Source organism: Mesoplodon densirostris, chromosome 4, assembly GCF_025265405.1.
Source record: "Mesoplodon densirostris isolate mMesDen1 chromosome 4, mMesDen1 primary haplotype, whole genome shotgun sequence".
NCBI classification, from domain to species: domain Eukaryota; kingdom Metazoa; phylum Chordata; class Mammalia; order Artiodactyla; family Ziphiidae; genus Mesoplodon; species Mesoplodon densirostris.
In genome coordinates this window covers 108,828,119-108,853,878 of record NC_082664.1, presented here as the reverse complement: position 1 = coordinate 108,853,878, position 25,760 = coordinate 108,828,119, and the positions used below count along the sequence as shown (strand labels likewise).

The 25,760-nt window shown below is 45.5% G+C and overlaps 1 protein-coding gene across 4 annotated transcripts in view; it reads left to right on the top strand.

The window, feature by feature from the left end:
• ADAMTS17 (ADAM metallopeptidase with thrombospondin type 1 motif 17) overlaps nt 1-25,760 on the top strand; it is a 354,869-nt gene that overhangs the window by 145,608 nt on the left and 183,501 nt on the right. For all 4 annotated transcript variants that reach the window (XM_060096914.1, XM_060096913.1, XM_060096915.1 and 1 more), the window contains one exon: nt 18,592-18,697. In XM_060096914.1, the coding sequence (XP_059952897.1) occupies nt 18,592-18,697 (106 nt within the window). The remainder of the gene's footprint in view (nt 1-18,591; nt 18,698-25,760) is intronic.

Below are 25,760 nucleotides of genomic sequence, written 5' to 3'. Positions count from 1 at the left end.
ATGTTTTTGAATGGAAGATCTTCTGTTTAGAGGGTTGGAATTAATATTTATTTCATGATACCAAACTGAGATGCAAAAGATCAATGGAACAGTGGAATGGAATGGGGCAGTTCTATTCCCCTAAGAGACAATTATGTTTGCAGGGGAATAATGAACTTGTCACAGAACAATGTCACAGCAAACCCACACTTCTCCATGATGTCATTGTTCCCATGGTGATAATCTAGGCCCGTCTCAGAGGAAGTCTGAAGCTTATTTGGAATTGGGGGGGTGACTGGTTAAGGGTGGTACCATTAAGAAATGATTTCAGTGGATAAAGAAGATGTGGCACATATATACGATGGAATATTACTCAGCCATAAAAAGAAACGAAATTGAGTTATTTATAATGAGGTGGATGGACCTAGAGTCTGTCATACAGAGTGAAGTAAGTCAGAAAGAGAAAAACAAATACCGTATGCTAACACATGGATATGGAATCTTAAAAAAAAAAAAAAGGATATGAAGAACCTAGGGGCAGGACAGGAATGAAGACGCAGACGTAGAGAATGGACTTGGGGACATGGGGAGGGGGAAGGGTAAGCTGAGACGAAGTGAGAGGGTGGCATGGACATATATACACTACCAAACGTAAAATAGATAGCTAGTGCAAAGCAACCACATCGCACAGGGAGATCAGCTCATGCTTTGTGACCACCTAGAGGGCTGGGATGGGGAGGGTGGGAGGGAGATGCAAGAAGGAGGGGATATGGGGATATATGTATATGTATAGTTGATTCACTTTGTTATAAAGCTGAAACTAACACACCATTGTAAAGCAATTATACTCCAATAAAGATGTTAAAAAAATAATAAAAAGCAAAAAAAAAAGAAACTATTTCAGGATCCTATGTGGGTGGCAGCCTAGGCACATGAACCTAGAATGTTCAGTGGTTTTCAGTACTGGGAAGCGTGGATGGTAGCCAGGCCAGCAGTTTGGTTAAGAGATGCCGAAAAAATGTGTGGGATGCCATGTTCTCTCAGAAGATGGTCTTGAAAGACATCTATTTTTAGAGGGATTTTCCCTGCGTTGTCTCCAACTTTTGTTTAGTTGTTTTTGTTAGACCAAGACTGAGAACGATTTATGGAAAAACAGAGCTCTGCTCTGTTTTGTGCTGGTGGGCACTGCTGTGAGGTGTCATCAGGGGGTGTGTGCTGTGGAGGGGATGAAGCAGGATAAGTGCCCCCTTGACCTTCAACTTGAAGCTGACAGAGTGGATGTTGACATACATTTTCTGAATGAGAATGGCAATTTGTGGAGAACAAAACCAACAAATGGCTCTTATATTGTTTTTACTCTTATTAACCTCCCAAAAATCCATTTTTTAAAAATAAATAAATTTATTTATTTATTTATTTTTAAATTTATTTATGGCTGTGTTGGGTCTTCATTGCTGTGTGCGGGCTCTCTGTAGTTGTGGCGAGTGGGCGCTACTCTTTTGTTGCAGTGCACAGCCTTCTCATTGCAGTAGCTTCTCTTATTGTGGAACACGGGCTCTAGGTGTGAGGGCTTCAGTAGTTGTGGCACTCAGGCTCAGTAGTTGTGGCTCACGGCCTCTAGAGCACAGGCTCAGTAGTTGTGGTGCACGGACCTAGTTGTTCTGCAGCATGTGGGATCTTCCCGGACCAGGGCTCGAACCCATGTCCCCTGCTTTGGCAGGCTGATTCTTAACCACTGTGCCACCAGGGAAGCCCAAATCCATTTTTTAGGAATACTTATTTGCAGAAAACAAAGATAGTTTATAACAAATGTCAGTGTGTACTTTGCTGAGTGAAGTCCAGTTCCACATTTAATCCCTAGACACCAATAAAAAGCTCCAAGATATAATAAAGGTCCTACAGTTAAATGCAGCCCCAGGGGAAGAGGTGGGCCCTTGTCAAAACAGAAGAGTGGTTTCTTTTTAGAGTTTGTGTGTATATTGTAACACTCAGGATTAAATACTTGTAAATCATATATATGTATGAATATGCTTATATTCATATCCCATGTCCCTCAGATTTTTATTTTTTGTCTTTTGTTTTTAGATTCTTTATAACCACAGTGTCCAATTTAAGTTGAATACTTAATTCAGGATGTTTTCTCAAGAAAGCACCTGCACCTAATTAACGAAGTCCACCTTTCACCCTTGTGTTACCTTGGCTGCTCTTTTTTTTTTGTGGGGATGTTACTTTATTATTATTTTAATTGTAGTAAAATACAAATAACATAAAAGTTACCATCTTAACTATTTCTAAGTGTACAGTTTAGTAGTGGTAAATATATTCACATTGATTTGCAACCAATCTTTGGAACTCTTCAGCTTGCAAAACTGAAACTCTATACCCATTAAACAACTCTTCATTTTCCCCGTCTTCCAGCCCCTGTCAACCACCATTCTACTTTCTATTTTCTAAGAGTTTAAGTATAATCATAAGGCATTTTTCTTTTAGTAACTGGCTCATTTCATGAGCATAATGTCAAGGTAACGTGTCAGAATTTCTTTCCTCTTTAAGGCTGAATAATATTACACTGTATGTATATACCACATTTTCTATATCCATTCATCTGCCAATGGACATTGATGTTGATACCACCTCTTGGCTGTTGTGAATAATGCTCCTGTGATTAATGAATATACAGCTATCTCTTCAAGACTCTGCTTTCAATTCTGTTGGATATATCCAGAAGAGGATGTGCTGTATCATATAGTAATTTCTAATTTTTAATTTTTGAGGAGCAATGTTGCTTATTAACTGAGCTTCAGAGAGGTCAGTCCTCTCCACTGACTCTAAAACTGATAGCTTTTCATGGGTACTGCACTACTGGGCAGGGCAGGGGATGTGTATACCCCCATTAAAAGTAATGTTGTTGGTGAATAATGGCAGCTAGACCCTTACTCATTTACTCCGTGAGTCAGTCAGTTGAGGTCTGGCAAAGGAAAGCACATTCTACAAAATGTTGGTTATCACCTTCTGAGGAATGCTTGGGTAACCCCTGAGGGCTGAAGGATAATTTTCCCAGGACCTTTTGCTCTGACTTGGCTGTCCAGAGAGGATTTTTTTCCTAGGGAATGTCCTTGATTATATTCTGGGATTCCTGTGTTTTAGTGTTTTTAACTTTTTTGAGGTTATGGACCCCTTCCGAAATTTGATGAAAGCTGTAACCTTCTTGCAAGAAATACACAGATACATACCAAACTTTGCACAGTTTCAAGGGTTAAAGACATCTGTGTTAGAGTCTTTTGGGTTTATGTTTTAATAGAAAACTCCCTGGACTTTGAACAGTAGTTGGCAGACTTCTCCTTCAGCCCCTGGAATGCATTATGCACAGTCCTGGCTGTGTGTCTGTCTCCCCTGCCTGCCTCCCGTTCCCTGAGGCAGGGCCCCCCTCCCTCAGAGCGGTTAGAGGGAGGATCTGCAGCCAGATGGCCTGTCGTCCTTCCTGGTTGCAGCGCAATCCTGGGAAAGTGACTCACCCTCTTCATGCCTCCATTTTCTTACCTGTATGTGAGGATGAGGATAACATCTCTTCATAGGGTGGTAGTTATACGTGTGCACACGTGTGTGTGCATATGTGTATGTGTGCGGACACGGGTATGCACACATTTATGCACGTGTTTGTGTGTGTGTCAGGGGTCGCAGGCATTCCTGTCAGCAGGACCAGTCGGCTGGGGCTCGCCGAAATACAACCTGGTTCTTCCGGGGTATAACCACTCCTCAATGTCTTCACAGCTCTCAAATTTTCGAGACAAGCCAGATCTCTCTCAAATGGCCTTTATACCAATTTATACTCTATTCGTTCACAGCATCTGAGTCTTTAAGCCTGATAACCTTTAGGTTTTGCCAGCATGCTGAGTGTTAATTGCTATCTTCTAGGGATTTTATCCTGCATGCCTCTGACTACTAGTAAGGAAGAGTATCTTTTCAATCTTTGCTTGGTCATATGAGTTGAAAATATCTTCCTTGTGTCTGTCCTTTGTCTTTAACTTTGCTTATGACTTTTGTCACATAGACATTTTTTTTTGTGGATTTAGCTAGGTAACTCAGCCCTTTCCCTTCTGATTTCTGCTTTTTAGGTCTTGTTTTAAAATACTTTCACTATTGTAAAATAATAATGACATTCACCTACATTTTCTTCTGACCCATTCAAAGTTTTATTTTCACATTTGTACATTTACTCTATTTAGAGTTTATTTTTGTGTGTGTGGTTTGAGGTGGGGGATTTAATTAGCTTATTTCCCTGTGGATCAACTATTGTCCCAGCACTATTAATTGACTAGTCTATCATTTTCTGGTTATCAGATATTTTAAGAAGAGTCAGGAAATCTGAATTCTGTGTAGCATCTCCTAATTTCTAATTGTTGGTGTTTGGTTAATTTTTTTTTTTTTTACATACTTAATAGTCCAAACAGAACATTTCTATAGTCCAAATTCTTCTGTGGCCACCAGTTTGCAGCCTCTGGTGTTAAGTTTAGCATGAGGGCTCTGGTCCAAAAGACCTGAGACAGAATCCGAGCTCCATCACTCACTCTTTGACCTTGGGTGAGTTGTTGACTTCTTAGGGCCTTAGTTTCTCATGAGTATCATGGGGATAATAAATAGTATTTATCTCATCAGGTGACTGTAAGTATAAAATGAGATAATGACGGGAAATCTTTAGCATGGGGTCTGGTACACACATGGTAAGTGTTTTTTTTCTTTTTTCTTTTTGTTTGTTTTTCACATCTTTACTGGAGTATAATTGCTTTACAGTGGTGTGTTAGTTTCTGCTGTATAACAAAGTGAATCAGCTATACATATACATATATCCCCATATCTCCTCCCTCTTGCATCTCCCTCTCACCCTCCCTATCCCACCCCTCTAGGTGGTCACAAAGCACAGAGCTGATCTCCCTGTGCTGTGTGGCTGCTTCCCACTAGCTATCTATTTTGGTAGTGTATATATGTCCATGCCACTCTCTCACTTCATCCCAGCTTACCCTTCCCACTCCCCGTGTCCTCGGGTTCGTTCTCTACATCTGCGTCTTTAGTCCTGTCCTGCCCCTAGGTTCTTCATAACCTTCTTTTTTTTTTTTTTAAGATTCCATATCTATGTGTTAGCATACAGTATTTGTTTTTCTCTTTCTGACTTACTTCACTCTGTATGACAGTCTCTAGGTCCATACATGGTAAGTGTTTGATAAATGTTAGTGTCATCAGCATCCTCATCTTGATCCTCACCATTTATTCCTTCCTGTTCCAGTCAATTTCTTAAGCAGCAGAGGATGCTGTTTTATGAAGATTATAAGTTGGTAGGGTTGGTGTGCATTCACTTATTCATGGAACTTATTGAGGAACTATTCAACCTACATTAACCCATGTCAGTTATGAAATAGTGTATGGGTGCTGGCTCAGAGATGCTTAGCATCCCTTCAGACATAAGATTTGGTCAGATGCCTGTATTGCAAGAAGATGGGGCTCCTGGTGCAGTAAAAGTATCATGATGGGCTCTGAGTACCTAGAAGGGGAAGGGAGTGTGTCTGGGCAGGATCAGGGGGGAATCAGTGGAAGAGAGGACACTTGAATCTGGACTTTAAAGGACTCATTGGAGTGGGGAGAAACAGAAGAGATGACCTCTAAGGAGATACCACAATAATCAAAGCTTAAAGTAAGTGGTGACAAAGTTCTGGACTTGGGACCAAGGAGAAAGGAACGTATTCCAGAGTCTGAGCAGCATAAAATGGCAGTACTTGATGGTTACTGAGATGGGGTGGAAGGGGAAAGGGAGGGAGAGAGAGAGAGAGAGAGGTTGACCAGGTCTGCAAGCTTTTGAACTTCGAGGGGTGGAAAACTTGAGAAGACTCAGTTTGGGGTGGTGAATCCTGTTTGGTGTGACCTGAGTCTGAGGCAAGTATAGGACTGCTGGCTGACCAGCCTTGGTGGGATGCCACAACAGAGCTCGAAGGATCACGTGGTCCTTGGGATGGAACGTGGGGACCGTCATCATCATGGAGACAAAATGGAAATGTATGAAATTGTTTAAAAGGTGAAGAACGTTGTTTATTCAAAGACAGACCTGACATTCATGCTTTTTATGTAGTCCGGGATAATCTTGAAATCCAAGGTAGTTGCTCTGATCTGAATGTTTATGTTCCCCCAAATCTATATATTGAAATCCTAATCCCCGAGATGATGGCAGTAGGAGGTGGAACCTTCAGGAGCTGATTAGGTCGTAAGGATGGAGCCCTCATGGTTGAGATTAGTACTGTTATAAGAGAGACCTCACAGAGCTCCCTACCCCTTCTGTCATATGAGGACACAACAGGAAGACTCTCTCGCAGAGGAGAGCCCTCACCCCCAACCATGTTGGCACCCTAATCTCAGAATTCCAGCCTTCAGAACTGTGAGTAATACATTTCCGTGGTATTTTGTTGCAGCAGCTTGAAGGGACTAAGATAGTAGCCTTTGGTAATGAGCCTGTGTCCATAAGTGTAATGCAGTGAAATGTTTAACCCAAAGCCATACCATCCACTCTCTGCCATGTCCTGGGGACACCTCCCCAGTCTGGGTGTCTTCCTTATCTGCTGATTGTCGACTCGCCTGTTTCCTCTCACTGTGCTTGGGGCCCACCTGACTTCATGGTGCTGCTCTCATCAACATTCCTTTCTAAGTGGCTAACTTTTGTTTTTAAGTAAAATGGAATGTCATCATTTTTGCATCTTGTCAGCAGAGACAGAGCCCCACCCAGGCCTCTCTAGGCCAACCGAAGGGGAGTTTCTCATGGTAGGTTGACTTTAGCTCACGAACGCTGAGTCAACACCCAAATGACAGCCAGCTTCCTGTGTGAGGGTGACTTCTTTAGTTGAGGGGCTGTGGTGTCCTGCCAGCAGGGGATTTACAGACTTGTGTTCAGAAGCTGGTGCCCAGAACTACCCTGGGGCCTGGGCTGACCTCCCCCGACCCTAGCTTGAGAGCCAGCCCACCCTAGAGGGGGCTAGAACAAAGCACAGATTGGAAGTGCCCTTGGTGCTGCTGTTGACCTTCATCCCAGGGTCTCACTCACATTCCACATTTCATCCCCAAGAGGATGATTTTGCTGGGCTAAGCATTTAGCAAGAGACATGGTTTCTTAATTATTCTGAGAAAGCTTTTCTTTTTCTTTGCTAACTTGGCAAATATTTCTATGCATGGCCTTGTATTTTATTCTTCCTGTAGAAATACAGCTATTAGTATGAGAGGGAGTGAAGCTGTTGTCAAGTCCGTTTCAGGCAAGTTTCAAGAACATACCGTTGCAAGGGTCATTGGAAGACAGGAAGACAGTAAAGGAGACTTATAGGAGACAGGAGACAGGACTTATAGGAGACAGGACTTAAAGGAGACTTATAGGAGACTTATTGGAAGACAGGAAGACAGTAAAGGAGACCAGCTCGTATGGTCTAAGAAATACAGGTAATACAGGTAAAGTCTGGTGATACAGATAAAAGCAGATCTTGACTAGTTAATACCACTTTAACTAACTAATTAATAGGACTATGATTTGATCAACCTAAGACCTTGAATCCTCTTAAGACAAACTCTCTCTTTCCCAGCATTATTGAGCTATCATTGATGAAACTGTAAGATATTTAAAGTGTACCACTTGATAATTTGTGAAAGGATTCCTCCCATGGAGTTTTTTAACATATTTACTTTGGGGGGTGGGGGGTGGATGAGAACATGTTTTAAGTTCCACTCTCTAAACAAATTTCAATTATACAATACAGTGTTGTCAACCATAGTCACCATGTTATACATTAGCTCCTCAGACAAGACAAACTCCTATCATCTAAATTGGCCAGTAATCTTAACCAATTTCAGATTGTTTAGTCAGGTCCATACTCTCCTTTTTCACTTGTATGTGCACCTCTTTTATTTTAAAATTTTATGGAAGCATAATTTACATAAAAACAAGCATATCTAGGTGTACTGCTCAATGAATATTTGAAACTGAGCTCTCTGTGTAACCAGAACCCAGATCCAGTGATCAGACAGTACCAGCCCCTGGGAAGACTCACTCATGCCACTTTGGTGTCCACTCCCTCTGGGGAAACCATAAACTGAGCGTTTTAATAACGTGGTGGATTTTTATAAGGTGGACATCTATGTGACTGTCCCCCGGGCAAGCACTCCATCAGCCATGAGGATGCCTCTCCCTGGGCCCCACCCCAGCCTCCCCTCTCTTCCCACAGGTAACTCGACGTTTGTAGTGACAGCTCCCTTGGTGTTTTCAACTTTGTGCTCTTGTGATTTTCGAATGAGTCAAGGTGAAAAGAGCAGCAGTGTTTGTGTTCCTGGCTTGCTAAGTTTGGCCCTTTACACCCAGAATACTGGTTGCTACTGGTTCTGCTTTTATTGAGAGTCACTGAGCAGAAACAGCAGCAACGCTCCCTTTCACTTGTTTGACAGCAATTTGGGGGACTCCTGTGCTCCTGGTGAGGCTCACAGTTTCCCACCAAGACCCAGAAGGTTGGTTCTCCTTGTGAGAGTTGTCTCTCTCACCAGGGCCTCCTTGGAATTCTTTTGAAACTGACTCTTCCCTCAAAGGCTATGTTTATAAGCTTTTTAAAAACATTTTGTGGGGACTGGGAATTTCCAAAGAGTCCCCTGCAAATAGAGGTGCTGGTGCTGTGAATGATGTGCATCTACATTTGACACATCATCGTCTTCCCACTTCTCTCCCAGGTGTCTCCACAGGGATCCCACACAGGGATCCCAGCTCCAATTCACATGGCACCCCGTTGCCAAATGGCTGAGGATGTCACCTCCGTGCATCCAAATGCAGCTGGTTGAGATGTTTTGTGATTTTAAATACAGAACTATCAACACCTCTTTGAGCTCCCCACTGGGACTTCTCTACCAAGCGTGTTCGTATCTGTTTTCAGCTACATGCTTGTACAACTCTCCAGATCAGTTTCTTGTTATTAAACTATGTTCTAAACAGCAAGCCTGGTCCCACGGTGTGTTGGGCAGCTCTGGTGTCCTGTAGCACATGAGGATGGAGAGTTTGGTGGCCACTGTTCTTGTCTGTTTACCCACGTGAGCCAGGGGGACACAGGGCACTTCTGTCTGTACCCAGGTTACACCCTGGGTGTACTAGTCAGGTCAGGTGGCCATGACAAAATACCCAGTCTGGGTGGCCTAAACAATAGACATTATACTCTCAGTTCTGGAGGCTGGAAATCCAAGATCAGGGTGCCATCAGGGTTAGTTTCTGGTGAGGCCTCTCTTCCTGACTTGTAGATGGCCACCTTCTCACTGTGTCCTCATATGTGCTCTGTGTATGTGGGGGAGAGAGAGCGAGAGCTCTGATGTCTTTTCTTCTTATAAGGACACCCATAGTGGATTTGAGCCCTACCCTTATGACCTCACTTAACCTTAATTACCTCTTTAAAGGCCCCATCTCCAAACACGGTCACACTGGGGGTTAGAGCTTCAGCATCGAGGTTTGGGGGTGACACAGTGCTGTCCACAACAATGGGCATGATTAAAATGCATGACATCACTCTTACCAGCTGCCAGCCACCTTGCCTTCTTCCCAGCTCCAGCTGTCGTCATGATTTGGTGGTCTTCCCTCATTCCCTGCCTATGGCTGCTCTTATAAATTTAATTCAGACAGGACTGTTGAGAGAGATTATGACTCAAAGATCACAGTCTGAGTGCTCCTCTTCCCAGGTAGCACTTGAGTGTCTGCAGGGCACACTTACATACACTCTCAGATATGCTTTTGGGATATCTGGCCCTGTGGAAGCCTTAGTTGTTTCATTTTCCACATCGCACATGACCGAGATAATTTTTAAGGAAAACACACCATGCCCCCCGCTCCCCAAACCCCAACTTTCCCAAGGGAGAGGGAGGACATCCTAACCCCCAGTGAAGGGAAAATTTGATAGTGAGAGAGGGAGATAGAGGAGTCTTAAACCTGTGGAAGGAGGACTAGCAAAGTTCCTTTGTGAATTATTGACAAAAATAAATGCTAAATGGTGAAGTTGATGAGAAAATATGACTGTATTAAAACTTCTAAATTTCACTAGGGTCCCTTACTGTAGGAGTGTGGACGTCCACTTCATAGCGCCAACTTACAGAAATACGGTCTGGTGGTGGCTGCCCAGGACCATGTGTAGGCATGCACATTCATGTGTGCACATGCAGAAACCCACATGTGTGCATGTACACCACGAGAGGTTGCCGAGATGCAGACACCAAGCAGCCTTGGTAGGTATCATGCTATAGAATGGCAAAAGCTAGAAGACGGGTCTGTTACCCTCTCTCATGCTCAGGGAGCACACTCAGGGATTCAGAGGTCTTTGAAATGGAACTCGAAGGCTTGCATCACTTCTGCACTCACGGGTGCTGCCAGCAAGCTCCCACATGAGGAGCTAGCCATGGCCAGTGTACCCAGAAATGTTTGCTGAGTGACCAAAAGTGAGAATGAGGGCACGGTTCTGTGAGGGGGGTGGTCCTGTCCTGTGAGAGTCGACCCAGAGCAGAGAACTGAGGGTGCGGGGGAGCAGCAGGGGACTCAGGGCAAGCTCCATTTCTAGTCTCCATTGTCTGCTCTCCCAAGAGCCTAGATCTGGACACAGGTCACTGGGGCAGGGGTCTTTTAGAGACCCCAGCACCCATCCTTCAGGCCCTGAGCTTGATTTATAAAGTCTCTGCTGACCTTTCCACCTGCCTCCCTGTCTTCTTGCTGGAATGGTATTCTTGGGGCTGTTTTCCCTTGGCCTGCACTGCTTTTGTTCACCTTAGGATCTCGTGCCTGGCATGATGCTGTAACGTACAGGCAGTTAGGAAACACTGCATGAAGTATTTGTCAAAATAAAAGGGTTTCGGGCTTCCCTGGTGGTGCAGTGGTTGAGAGTCCGCCTGCCGATGCAGGGGGCACGAGTTCGTGCCCCAGTCCGGGAAGATCCCACATGCCGCGGAGTGGCTGGGCCCATGAGCCATGGCCACTGAGCCTGCGCGTCTGGAGCCTGTGCTCTGCAACGGGAGAGGCCACAACAGTGAGAGGCCCGTGTACCGCAAAAAAATAAATAAATAAATAATAAATAAATAAAAGGGTTTCAAGGATCTCCACACAGACCTCCCTCCTTTGATGTCCTGAGGTGAACCTGCTGGGGGCCCTTTCTGGTGGGCATCTGGTCCTGGTGCAGAAGCCACTGAGGCCCTCCAAGGAGCGGCACCTTGGTCATTTGAGGACTCCTGTCTGCTCCCTGGGGATCCCCTCCCCCCAGACACAAGTGCCATCCTGCCTGGAAGGTAGGAAATCTGCACGACGTCTCCATGCATTTGGCTCAAGCTGGCTGTGGCCTGTTGAATGTCAACAGTTATTTATTTCTCTTCCCTCCCCATCTCCCAGTATGTTTTGGTTTCCACAGAGTGCAGCAAACCGTTGGGATAAACTTTTTTGCTTCCAATTTGTAAACCCCAGGGGGAATTGACTGCTCCGTTTATACTTCACTCACTCAATTTATCTTGTAGGAGCTGCAGCTTTAGCCCAGCTACCCTTGAGTCCTCTGTGGGGACTTTCTGTGTGCTTCCCTCATCAGGGGTGGCATCTCTTCCTAAAGCTCTAGATCCTGGAGATGCCTGGGACGCCCAGAGTGAGGGCATGTTTGTTCTAAGCGGGAGTGCAACACAGCACACGTGGTCTTTCCTGGCTCTGACCACAATCAAGAACCTGCCCCCCACCCCATACACACACACACACACACACACACACACAAAGCAGCAACTCATGTGGCATTTGAATTGGCTACATGAGGTAGCCTGTGGCACAGAGGCTGCTGGGATGGTTACCAGTTAGCAGGAAACCATAATGCAGGGGGGATGGCTGGGCAGCTTCCTTGGGGATGTATCGGCACATTCATTGCTTGGCTTGGAACTTCACACCTCCCCACCTCACTCCCAGCCCTGACCCGGCCATTCTCCTTTGGGGTGGGGCAGCAGGGGGAGCCTCTCTGCATTGGTGAACACACTGACGTGGGATTTTTTTCCCTCACTCATGCCTTTGGTGTTACATCTGAGAAGCCTTTGCCTTCCCCAAGGTCAGAGAAATTTAATTGTTTTCTTCTAGGAGTTTTATGGTTTAGCTCTTATGTTTAGGTCTATAATCCATTTGGAGTTCATTTTTGTATATGATCTAAAGAAGGGTATCTGACATCATTCTTTTGCATGTGGGTATCCATTTGTTTCAGCACCATTTGTTGAAAAGACTCTTCTTTCCCCCCACTGGATGGTCTTGGCACTGTTGTCAAAAGTCAATTGACTGTAAATGCGAAGGTTTATTTCTGGACTCTTGGTTCTGTTCAGTTGATCTAAATGTCTATCTTTATGCGTGTAACACACTGCTTTGATTACTCTAACTTGGTACTAAGTTTCAAAACTGAGCATGTGAGCCCTTCAATGATCAGACTTGGAAGCTATTACCTTCACGCTTTGTCTATTTACCACTTCATTTAACCTTGAGTAAGTTGCTGAGTTTTCAGTTTGTCAGTGTTCTTCTCGGTTAGATAGGTGTTAGGCACGGACATTTTTGAATTGCAGTGGCAGCTTCTGCAGTGCCCATGTTTAAGGAGGGAACCAGTGACCCTTTTTATGCCATTGCCCCCTCCCCTGTCCATGGTGTAGGGACAAAGGTCTTGACTAACTCATCTTCCTTCCACTGTGACTGACCCCAAGGGACCCAGAAGAAGAGAAGCAGGGAGACAGGGAGTCCTACTTGCGGTGGAATTGTTAAGACAAGGCTGGGTCTGGGAGGGATTATCCAGCTATGCCCCTGGGGGATGGAGGCATTGAGCTGGGGCAGAAAGCCATGGACAGCCTGGTCTGGAAAGCAGTGCTCCACAGTCCCAAGTGGTGGGACCACCGTCTCCTGCCCTTACCATTAACATGCTTTCCAATTTGTTAGAAACTATACCTGTCCTTCAGCATATATGGGGCTCTGTCCACTCTGTGCAGAATCCTTGAGGGGATTAGTGACTTACAGTGACCCTGTGAACCACTGAACTCAGAGAACACAGAAGCAAAATTGCAGAGGAGAAGGGCCTGAGTCAGTTAAATAATTTAGGTAGTATAGAGTCAGGAAATATAAGCAGGATATATAGGAAATGTAAGCTTAAATGAAAATTGAATTTCCTTGTTGCAACTGATAAAGACTTCATTGTACCTGAGAATAGGACATGATTTTTGAGAATACAGCTAATTTTACTCATTCATGGTTTCTGCATGTGTGAATTCACCTACTCGTTAAAGTTTATTTGGAACTCCAAAATCAATACTAACAGCACTTTTGTGGTCATTTGCAGACACATGCAGAGTGGTGAAATATTTGAGTCACCCAACAGGCACGTTCCCAGAAGATATCAAACAAGGCAGTATTTTGCCATCTTGTTTCAGCTCTCATGCTGTGAATAAACATCCTTTTTGAGGTCTGACACCTTGTTTTTCGTATTTTTATGCTTTTTGTGTTGATTTTGCTGTTTTGAATGGCCTCCAAAGATAGTGCTGAAGTGCTGTTTAGTGCTTGGAAGCTCAAGAAGGCTGCCATGTGCCTTGCAGAGAAAAATACTAGATGAGCTTCATTCAGGTGTGAGTTATAGGACTGTTGGCTCTGAGTTCAGTGTTAATGAATCAACGATATATATTGAGTAAGGTGTCTTTAAACAGAAACACACATAAAACAAGGTTATGTGTCACTTGACAAAATGTGACCAGAGGCTCACAGGAACCAAATCCTGTATTTCCCCTAGAACCAATGGTTCTATATTCCAGCATTCAGGGTTCATGATGAATTTTTAGAATCTAAGTACCGTGAGTAACAAGAATAGACTGTAGTTACTTTTCATTTGTCACATCCTGGGCTCTAAGACATTTGTTTCTACTGCCGTTCACAAATTCAAATCATACCTCCAACCACTTAGTCAGTTTCCAAGAGCACAAGAACTTGTGGATGAGCCTGAATATGAAACTCAATTTCAACCACTGTGATTGCCGTGAGAATAGATGTAAATTGCCTTCTCGTAATAGGCAGCGTGGTGTGCCAGTGATAACCATGATGGTGTTGGCTTGTTGAGCAGCTGGTGGAAGAAATTTGACTGTCTCTCTCAGAGGCAGAGCCTGAGAAGGTCTGAGTAATGGGCAACAGGGCCAACAGCTGTAAACTGTTTACACAGACAATTTGCTGGATAAACCAGAGTTTATACAGTTGGGTGTTGTTTATTCCTTAAATCTAGAAAGGATCATATGGTCAACTCTGAATTTAAGAATTATGTGCTTACACCACATACTTTTCTACTAAAAAAGAAAATAATTAAACCTCCTCACCCAATTTGTTCCCCAAGCTTGTGCTCCTACCAAGAAAAAGAAAAGAATGGATAAGAGAGAGTGTCCACACTGAGTTGATTTGCCTGGGAAGGTGGGTCAGGAGGCTCTGGTGGATGTGATCTGCTTTGGGATGAATTAAATATACTTCTTCAGGCATCAGAAAAACACTTTACAGCCCTTCATTTCTACCTCCAGTGTTTCAGACTTTTGCTTCCCTAATCTGTGCCAGGGTTATAGTAGAGGTGGAGAGAGTTGCCCTTAGGATACAAGCACACACTCAATTATGTGTTGACTATAAACTTCCTTCATTATCTGCTGCCTTAAGGGCTGTACACTCAGAATCAAAATCCGGAGGGTTTTTGTTGTTGTTATTTTTTTTTAATTAGTCTCTCACCTTGGCCTCTGCTATATGTCACCTTGAATAAATGAAATATAACCAGTAACTTTAACTTTCATAGCAAGTACACATTCAATGTACTAGGTTTAAGCCAAAAAAAGAAGAAAAAATTTAAAGATCTGTAATGACTTCACCATGCCCTAGAGGTAACTACTGTTAATGTGGCTGCACATATCCCTCGAGTCTTTTTATCTTTAGGATTAAAAACATTTGGACTTAAACACATGAAACCTTTACTGTATCCCACCCACATCTCAGCATAAACACACGTGACGATTTACAAAAATCTTCTAAATCCTCCAAGCTTATCGTCTTCGCTGGTTACCAAAGCTTTGGTGCAGGAGGCCCAGGGTTTGCCTGGGGGAGCATGGGTGTTGGAGAAAGATAACCCTACATTTGTACCCAAGTCTGGGCCCTGATCAGCTACATAACTGGATGCTGAGCCTTCATTTCCCTGTCTGTAAAGTGGGGCCAGTAATACCTTCCAAATAAGGGAGGACCAAGCATGCAGAGCAGCGCTTGCCTGTGAAGAGAACCGTAATAAATGCCAATTGCCTTTCTGCTTCGCTTTTGTTCCAAGGAGCTCTGAAAACATGTGGAATTGATGTTTTTTTTAAATTTCAAAAATAAGTTCTACACTTATTTCTCTGGTGGAGAATTTTAAATCATGGAAGACTGAAACCATTGAAAGAACCACTCTAGGGTCAGAAATCCTTGCTATCTGTGTGGGGAATTCCAGTTACTTAAGAAGGTCCCTCTGCTTCCACAGCTTCAGCATGGACATTAGCAGAACCTGTGTTTACAGACTTCCTTTCTTTAATTAAAAGAAAAAAAATCAATGCAGAGAACACTGGTTTTTCCTCATTTCTAGACAAGTGCTGAGGTGGGATTGGGCAGGGTTTCCAGGTTGGTGCCTTTGCAGCCTGACGAGTTGGGGTTTCTCTGCGTCTCCATCACACTCTCCTCTCTAGACTGCTGTTTCTTTCCAGAAAACATGGAGTAGTGGTGGGCTTTGTTTTCCGCTGCAGCTCCTGGTTTAATTACCATCTATTCCCTGCAGCTCTTACTTTTACAACAATCTGGGATTCTCTCCAGACTTTGTTTTGTGAGTTCTAAGCATTTTCACGCCGTCACTCGTAAACACACAAGCTCCCGTGCTCCATTTTTCTGGGCCATTTTTGTTGACGTATTTTGCCTTGCTCGGTTTTATGACTGGGCTATTCACGATTGGAATAAACCTTTAAAAGCACTAGACCTTAATCCACCTTTGTGTGAAAGCATTTCTTATAAATAAACTAATGCTTTGTTTTCTAGTAAGAAAAAAAATCATATGCACCTGGAAAAATTAAAATGCAATTATTGGAAGGCCTTCTACTTAGCTGTTTCCCTAGTGTTGTATGTTACCCAATTAGAGTGGAAACTCAGGATGCCTGTTCCGGGTGCCGAGTGTAGCCGAGGCCAGGGGATGTGTTTCTGTGGCATTTAAAGTCTGCTGGTTCAGCAGGCGCTTTTGGGACAGCGAGCTCAGCACAGCTGGCCTTGGATGTCTCTCTTTCCCCCTCACCAGACAACTCCTCCGGGGTGAGCGCATCTGATTGTTTCTGATTGATTCATTGACCCAGGAGGCTGGGTATGGCTGGGTGTGCGTTTGAGTGTGTGTGTGTGTGCGCGCGGCATGCGTATGCCATCAGTGCTGTGTGGAAGCACTCCGACTACTCACTGCTGGACTTTCTGCAGCAACCCACAAAGCATTTTTAAACAAAACCGTAATAATGACCTCAACGATATCAGAAAGGGCAGATCGTGTCTTTCCTCCTTCCCATAGTCTGCATTGCTGGATTATGATGCCCATATGCAAAAAAACACATCTTGAGGCCAAATAACATTTCCTTTTTTTCTTTCTTTTTTGTAAAAAAAAAAAAAAAAAAAAAAAATTCTTCAACCTTGGCCAAGCGTGTTGCATGCTTCCAAATAAAAGCAGATAACGTGCTGTGGTGCCCAGCTCAGTTTGCTGAGTGTGAGTTGAGCCCTTGAGCCGGGGTGTGCAAGCTTGTCTGCCCCTTGCAGGGGTTGCGGGGGAGTGCCCTGTGTGTGGCTGAGGTCCGCCCCAGCTTGATATTGATGTCAACAAATAGGATGTTGGTTTAGGTCTTTGGGAGCAGGGAGGGAGGTTCCTTTGTAATTAGTTAATCCCCCTGTTCATTCTCCTCTGCCAGCTCCTTCCCTCCCCGGCTCCTGTGCCTGCAGGGCCGCTGTCAGCTTCTGATATACTTCCGGCACATTAGTGAAAGGGAGCAGCGTGCAGCCTGGCAGTGGGTAGTGTCTCTTGGTGGAGAACAGGTGCCCTCACTCGGGTGGCCACAGCCCTTCCAAGGCACAGGGCTGGCGGGCAGAGTCCCTATCCACCTGGTCACCAGGCACCAATAGCCAGTGCACACCTGGCTGCCGGGCCAGCAGAGCCACTGCCCGCCCCACACCCCTTGTGAGCTCACAGCGAGGGCAGCACTGAGCCTGCTCAGGCATATGGCCCCCTGTGCCACCAGCCACTCATTCATTTCACAGGGTATAGTGAGGAGTCAGACGCCACCAGTACTCAAGTTCCATCCCAAGCCCTTTGGGGTCCATGGACTCTGGCTTTTGTTGAGATATGTCCTGGGGGTTCCTGGATGGGGTCGTGGTGATATCCTTCCTGGGTGCAGAGCTAAGAGGGAGTGTGGAGAGCTGCCGTGGGCAGTATCAGCCCTGGAGTGTCAGCCTGGAGACGTGTGGCCTGTGCACAGCTGATGCCCAGCGTTCTTCAGCTGTGCCTGGTCCGTCCAAGGCCCCCATCCTGTTCACACGCGCCTCTCTGCCGTAATAATCTCTCTCCCCTGGAGCACTGCCATCGTCCACCAGAGGCTGGCAGCCTCCTGTCCTCTGTACCCAGCCCCCTTGCTCACACCATTTTCCTGAGTCTGGTACCCACCCCTGGTTGCCTTCATCTTCCCGTCTCAGGGAAGGTCCTTGGGCCCCGTCATGTTTGTGCAGAGTTGAGGGAGTTGGGCCGTGGGACCCATCCTCCCGAATGGCTTCCAGGCCCGTACTCTTCCAGCGTCTTTCGTTGCTCCTGGGCCCCGGTCTCGTCCTCCTCAGGGCTCCTGAAACATTTTTCTGAACATTCTGCACCTTCCGTGGCCTGCTCTCTGTGAGTCCCGGTCCCGATCCGAGCTCACCCGCTGAGAGCATTAACCCTAATAAGGCCGGGACTGGGTGAGAGAAGGAGGTGCCCAGGATGTGAAATTTGAGGAGGCCCTCCATCCTTCTCAGGGTCGGCTCCTGAGAGGGAGACCCTCCTTGAACCTTGTGCACTGGGTGCCTCGACTTTTTGGCCTCACCTGGTCCCAGCCCTGGATGCTGAATTTGGACAGGTCTGGCTCAGCATCCCAGCACGAGGTGCCAGTCCAGGTGACCTTGGGAAAGTTACCTTTTCTCTCTGAACCCCAGTTTCTCTGTTGCCTCCATCCCGGGTAACGAGGACTTCATTAGATAATCTGTGTAAACCACTCAGCACGTTGCCTGACGTATGTTAAATGCTTGAGAGATGTTTGTGGTTGTTAATACTATTATTATTATTATTATTATTATTATTATTATTATTATTATTAGGCGAATACGAAAGCATCACACACCAGCCAGTCTCCATATGAGCTCTGGAATGACAGGTCCAGTCCCATGGTCATCCTCGCCCCCGTTTGCCCCTCTTGATGATGTGTGATGTTGACCATGTGGATTTGCCCTGCGAGGTCAGGGCCTCGCACATTCTGAAGAGGATGTGTTTTGTGTCTCTGCTGCAGGAATTGCTTACTTAGGAGGTGTGTGCAGTGCTAAGAGGAAATGTGTGCTTGCCGAAGACAATGGCCTCAATTTGGCCTTTACCATCGCTCATGAGCTGGGCCACAAGTAAGTATCAGACTCTGGATTGTTCTGCCTCTTTAAATGCTTTTCTGAATACATATTTTTTTCACTCAGATTCTGGAAGTTCCAAAACAGTGCTGCTGAATGCCTTTACTTCCTCTAGAGTAAGGACCTAGGCCAGCAAGCCTGGGTCCCAACCCTTCAGGGAACCCAAGAGATCACAGAACAGACTGTCTCTGAGAGTGGAAGTGCTTATTTGATGTTTGCTTTAAGTCTGTTCTTAAAGCACACGCTGTAAAGGGAAGAGATTTTCTCAGTGTTGTAGTGAGTTGTATCCCCTTTCCCGGACCACCATGATCTTGATTCACTCTAAATATGCTGTTCAAATAATGGGATTTATCTTTGTGCTATTGAATTTCTGGGTGCTTGTTTTTTTTTCAGCCAGTTTCAAACAAAGTCCAACTTTCTGAAGGTAGAATGTCAGTGTCTTAGTTTAAAGAATCATCAGCTATTGCCTTTGCATATGGAAGTTCTTCCCTTGAGGAGGAAAGAACCACAGAGCCTTAGAGCCCAAAGATGATGTGGAGGGAATCCGAGGCAGCCTCCTGTTTTTTTTTAGGTGAGGAAAAAGAAGGTCCGAGGGGTTGAATGGCTGGCCCAAGGCTGAGATCACCTGCAGGAAGTCTCAGGGGGCAGAAAACCAGCTGACTCTCAAACTGTGGCCTGAGGGTTTACTCTTTCTCCTGGAGTAGGTGTCTGTTTTATGTTTCTCTGAAGGAAACATTGTGATATGACTGCTTAAGAACTTTAAATAAATAAATTGAGGAGGCCAAAGCATGCAAAACAATGGAAAAATTTATATTGGACCGAAGAGAACAAAATTAAATGGAAATCTAGTTCTCGGGGAAAAATGTATATTGTAAAGTTTTCCCAGTGCCCGAGATAGTAAGATGCCTGGAACCCTAAAGGTGAACTCAAGCTTCTGCAAGAGTAGAGGCAATGAATAAGGAGTACAAAAGCAGTTGTTTTCCCCTAGTATTAGCCATATCTGTGGCTTGATGTTTTTACCTTGCTTTGTTTATCTGGTCCCATTTTAATTTTTTTCACTCCTGTAGATGGGTTTGTTGTTGACTTTTCTGTACCTGTTGGCTATCATGATGTGAGTACAGAGAATGAAAATAATCTTATGTGTATTTCCTGGGACTAAGGGGAAAATAACATGTTATTGGCCAAGAGAAGCAAGATAAGTAGTTATCTCTACGTACACATTTATTTCATCTTGACAGTATTTCAGAAATATTGGTGACAACACTTTGCCCATACTAGTTTGCCTACACTACTAGAAAATAATTTTTTAAATTATTTGTAATCAAATTTGTATTCATATCTCAGATTGGTTAAAAAAAAAAACAATAACCAAAAAAAAAAAAAACCAACTAGAAAACCCCACCCAATAGTGGTTGCTGAAAGAAAAGTACAAATGAGTATGGCTTTGGCAAACATCTCCTCACTATCAAATGCCCCACCCAGCCCAACTTAGTACAGTGGAATCAACTCCCTAACAGTTGTGAGAATGCAGAGTTGTCAAAAGATTTCCCAACGCGCAGGTTGTGTGGACCTTTGAAGAGGTATATTTATGTGAACTGCTGCATCCCATGGCAGTAGTCACCTCCGCATGTGAGCACACAGGGGCTTCCTTTTCTCCTTGGGCATTAAGACCACAGAGCGCCGTTCCTCCCTGATCTGTGCAGTTGTGCTGGATCAAACACTGGCATCTTAACACGGGAGGTCTGCAGATGAATGATTAGATTCAGTCATATACAAGTAGCCTTTAGCTACAGTCTGTTTAGAATTTCTTGGAGGACTCTTTATAGCTTGCTACTGAACTCTATAATTACCTGCAAAAACAAACACTGTATTGTTAATCAAAGCCAATAAATCCTGATAGCATTTGGTCCTGCCCCTAGTTGGGCAATTATGGTTTTCCCAGAGAAGTCTCTCATCTCTGATTATTCGAAAGCGTTGGGAAGCAGATCCCTCAAGGATGAAGCCACAGTCTCCCTATCCACAGACCCCTCTGGTCACCCGGCTCAGAGCAGCCAGAGAGGCTTTGCGGAGGCTTGGGAAGGTAGAGGCCAGCCTGCAGTCTCAGGAAAGCCACTGGCCAGGCTCCTTCACAGATGCGAACCTGGAAACTGTCTATATTTTGGAATAGGGAGGAGTAATTTAACTCCACGTTTCTTAAGTGTGTGTGAACTGAGATACGATGGATGGTATTCTCTGTGGACCTGAGCCACTGGTCCATGCTCTCCAACAAAATTTCTTGGTGAAAGTTTTAGAAAACAATAAACAACACCCCTCTGTGTAACCCTGGAAAATCCCCAGAGAGCTCACCCTCCAGTTCCTAACCAATTAATACTGAAGAGTAAAGATCTCTTTTGAAGGGTGGGTGTGTGTGCCTTTGCACGTGGGCATGCATGGGTGCAGCCCTTCTGCTCCGTACTCAATAAACCTCCTGTGAGGAGCAGTGTGAGCACTTACCTCAGATCCCCATGTTAGGAGAAAAAGTCACTTTCCGTAGGAGCTACACATGCCGTTTATCAGATGATGAGAGTTGCGTAAGGTAACGTGATTTCATTTTTGCTCTGGCTTTCAGAAAACACAAAGCTAAGTGTAAGGCTCATTTTTAACATTTAACTCATTGTAGTACTGGAATTTTTCTCCCTCTTTCTAGCATCTGTTTGTGTGCATGGTTTTATTTCAAATATTGTAGTTCAAAAATAATTTATTTGGTGCTGTGAACTGGCTCCAATCCAATTTGCAGTAAAATAAGTTCTAAATTATAAATTAAATGAAAAACTCTTCCCATGGTAACATCAATAATGCTGCTTTGGACGTAGGTTAACAATAAAGTAATGATGTTTAAGTCAAATCAGATCTCATTTACTGAGCACCTGCTATGTACCAGGTACTGTGTTAGATACTGTGCATTCATTGTATTATTGAATCAGTCCTGTGAGGCAGATATTTTTAGCTTTTACTTTATAGATTAGGAAACTAGTATTACTTTAAAAAGCTTTCTAGTCTCTACCTAAAATGATTTGGGATCACTTGTATGATAATATACCCATGCAACAGGGCCATTAAAATAAGGATCCAAATTACAAAATATAGGTAATAAAGAAGAGAGCTTGTTATATATCCAAAAACCAAGGTGCTTTCAGTTTGTCAGCAGCCTAGGCAGAGAGGGCAAAAAATGGCATGGTACAGCTGGCTGAAGAAAGCCAATGTGTCCTCAACAGGGGTTTCCCTAGGAAACTCAAGTACTGTGGGTGAGACTGGCAGTTTTCTGATGATCTACCCTGATAAAGAAGTAGGGTAGAAAAGACTCCAGCCCTGGCTTTAGACAGGAACTGAAGGATTTGCAATTCCCAATGGCAGTCGTGGAGGAGACCCTGGGAAGGGGCTGTTCTGTGTTCCTGCCTGAAGGATAAGCTGGGTCTGTGGGGCAGCCTTGCTGACAGCAGCTTTGGGGTTTTTAAATGAGCACCTATGACCTTAGTTACCTTCTTGCCCATGAAAGGCTGCCAGGTAGGCAGCTGCCCCCCACCTTTTGGTTCACCTACTGTGAGCTTTGGAAGGCACCTGTCTCCCTGTCTTGTTGTGGTAGCTTGGGAAACCCAGCAGAAAATGAGGCTGTTTTTGTGCCTTTCTTCATCCCACAGTGACCATGAGAAAGCGATGGTCCTGAGCATGAGAAGATGTCTTCGATGGACCTCTTTCACTTTAGAGGGCCGCAGTTGCTGCTGTTGTTGGTTATGATGGAATCAGTGACATAGGGGAAACAGCCCAGCTGGCCCAACTCTGCCCAGGTTTTTTCCCTCAAGAAACCAGGATGCCTTGTGGTGGACCTCAGTGTCCAAGATGTTTATCACTATTTGATTTTAGAGAGAAATGGGGAGAGCTCAAAGCATTCATTTTTCTCAGGCAAACTCAACCCTGATTGCTCATGGGAAGAACTCTCCTCAGAAGCTCAGGTCCATGCTGACTGCCCATGAGAAAAATAAAAAACAAAATCAAGTGACACCCTAATGATCAAGGAGAGCTTAGGTAGTGATGTTAGTAGAGCATTAAAGTGACTGTGCCTAATACGTCTATTGGATTTTTAGAGGATATTGTTTTTAGAGGATATTGTTTGCTATGATTTGGAATTTTTATAGTGTAAGAAAGAAAGTAAATGGTTCTATGAAAATTGGTTAGAGTGCCTTTTGCTTTGGGGAAAGTAGGTCTAATACAGCATGATAAGGCCCAGGAGAGACATTTGATTGACAAGAGCTCTCCCTAGTGCAGTTGGAGGCCAGGAGGGCACAGAACCAAGTCTCAACTGGTTGTTTGGTGCCTGGGGAAACCCCGTGTGCTTCTCAATCAGGTAAGACAGTGCCTGGGAGGTGTCTAAACACAGGGCTTCCAGGTGGGGTGGGGAGAGAGGGGAGGGACTCCACATAATGCATACTCGGCCACCCACTCAGAAAAACAAAGAGCTTTCCCTTGCAGAAAATAAATCTCTGCTTCTGTCGGATTTAGGAGGCTCTGTTAGATAAGCCTGAGCCAGATCAACACCTGCCTTGAGAGTCAGTCCAAACCATGTGACCTCTCCAGCTCCAGACAGGCCCCAGAGCCACGCCCCATGTTCAGGCCCTCACTACCTGTACGGGGGCTGCGCCTCTCCCCACCTGCTCTTCCTGGGGTTTTTCCTGACTTCCATATGCCCTTTCTTGGGTCTTTCCATTCTGGAATTTACCTCTCCTCTGGTCAGCTGGCTTTGCCTGTGGCCTCTGAAAAATGATGCCTTCATGGAAGCTTGGGAACCCAGCAGATGTGACATCTGGGCCCAGCCTCAGGAGAGGAGCCTCTGAGGCACTTGGAAGTGCCTGTGGCCAAGCCTCAGCCTGATGAGTTAAACCACCTCCTCTGGGGGAGGGAGCACCTCGGAAGCTCTCCAGGAGATGCCAGGTGCAGCCAGGGTGGAGCTGCCACCAGCATGAGGTCTAGACCTTTTATTGTTGCTTTCGGCCTCATCCACCTTCCTGCTTCCATCTCTTGCTCCCAGACCCTGTCCCTCCAGGCCACCCTCAGGGTTGAGCTGTGTTGCTAGATACGATCCTGCTCTCCTGGCTCCAGCTCGCCCCTCTCTAGGTCACCCTGAATTCCGTGCTTCTTGCAGCTGTACCAGGCAGATATGCTCACGGCTGGTGAGTCAAGTGAGGAAAGGCCCAGCCTTCCTGAAAGTTGCCACCACAGGCAAGCGTAGTCCTGTCATCTCTCACCTGACACCTCCTGGGAGACCTGGAAATGGAAGGGGAGGAACAGAAGGAGGGGGACAGGCAGGGCCCACAGGGGGCTGAGGTACCGAGTACATAGACGCTCCCAAGTGGAGAGAAACATGGGGCTGGGGTTTAACAATACAGATGCCCTGGCAACCAGGAACTGTGTTTGGTGACACTTGTGCACCTGCAGACATAGACAGACCCAGTTGCAACAGTGTGTGGTGCACAGCTGGGTTCTCAGACCCACACAAACGCCCCTCGCGTCCTAGAACCAAGCCCACCATTGTGGAAGCACTGCCCTGGCTGATGTCACTTGGAGGAGGGACTCTGTCCTCCTGCTCAGTCCTATGAGGACAGAGGGCAGGTAGGTGGCCACCTCGTGCCCTGAAGTAACAAGTAGGATCCCTGGTCCAGGCAGGTCACAGGTGAAGCTTGGTATCTCCCAATAAAGATACCCATCAAAAGCTAGATCCAGGCACTCCGGATGTTTCCGTCTAGAATGTGACGCTGTGCAAATGAGTTCAGGGCAGTGGATGTGGGAAAGATGTCCTCTTGAAGTGTGCCTGGGAACACGTGCGCCTGGGGTGCAGTATGGAACATGGACAGAGTCCTGTTCCTGGGGATCGTGGCTTATGGGCAGAGGGTGGGCAGGTGTCTGGGGAGTGGAGGAAAAGGGAGGGGACAGCTGTTCTGGGGGAAATGTTCTCATAACTGGAGTCAACACAATTCAAACTGAAAGGAATTGTCTCAATCCCAGAACAGGAAGTAAGGAAAGCCATTATCTAGATTTGTGAAGAGGGGAAGTATTTGTCTGTGATCTGTGTTAAGGATGAGCTGCCCGGTATGGTACAAGGGAACACGGTGTGCACATGGGCAGGGTGTGAGCAGGTAGGTAGCCCTCAAGGACGGCCGGGCAGCCTGCCGAGTCCTCTGCCTGGTCGCGTAACCCGGCGGGCACAGCACAGACATCAGATGGGCTGGCCTTATAAGGAAGGTGCAGTGGAGAGAGGATTTCTGCAAATGTCATAACCGGTTAGAAATCCCAGGAGGAGGGCAAGGGTGCTTTTGTTCTAGTTTGGAATTAGGGCAGTTGTGTTCACGTATGGGTCAACCTTTCTCACAGAACAGAAAGGGTGGACCCTTGCAGCCCAGGAGGTACGGGAAGGGCTGCTTCTAGGGCAAGCAAGTCCCACACTGGGTTTTCAGATGAACTCCTCTCTGGCTCTCTGGGTCTTACCCTCCATCCCTACTCAACTCCTAAGGCCTCCTGCAGGCTCCCCTCCCAGAAAGAAGCTTAATTGGTGGTGCCAGTGGTGTTTAGGGCTCTTGGGTTTCACGCGGAGGTGCTTGGAGTGATTTCTGAGTGCCATTTCCTAGGTGTGTGAGCATCCCTGGCTCGGCTGCCTTATCCAGATTCCAGAGTTGTATCAAACACCCAGGCCTCGTTTACTTTCCTTATTATTTTTAAAAATGTGCTGCTGAAAATTGTAAGGTCTTTGACATTAATTTACAAGCCACCCTCCTTCTCCAGTCTTGGATGAGCTAGAATGACTTGTGACTTCTGGAGGATTGCGGGGTGGCCGCAGTGGAGCCTGCACCTGGCACAGCATCTCTTAGCCCTGCTCCGTGTTGCCCTGAATGAGTCCTTCCTAAGAGCTGTGCCTTTCCTTTTTCTCCTCCTTTCTCCACCCCCCGCCCCAACCCCAGACAAATAAAAACAGAATTTCCTTCTGGTCCCTCCCAGCTGAATGATTCTGAATGGGAGATGCAGTGTCCAGAAC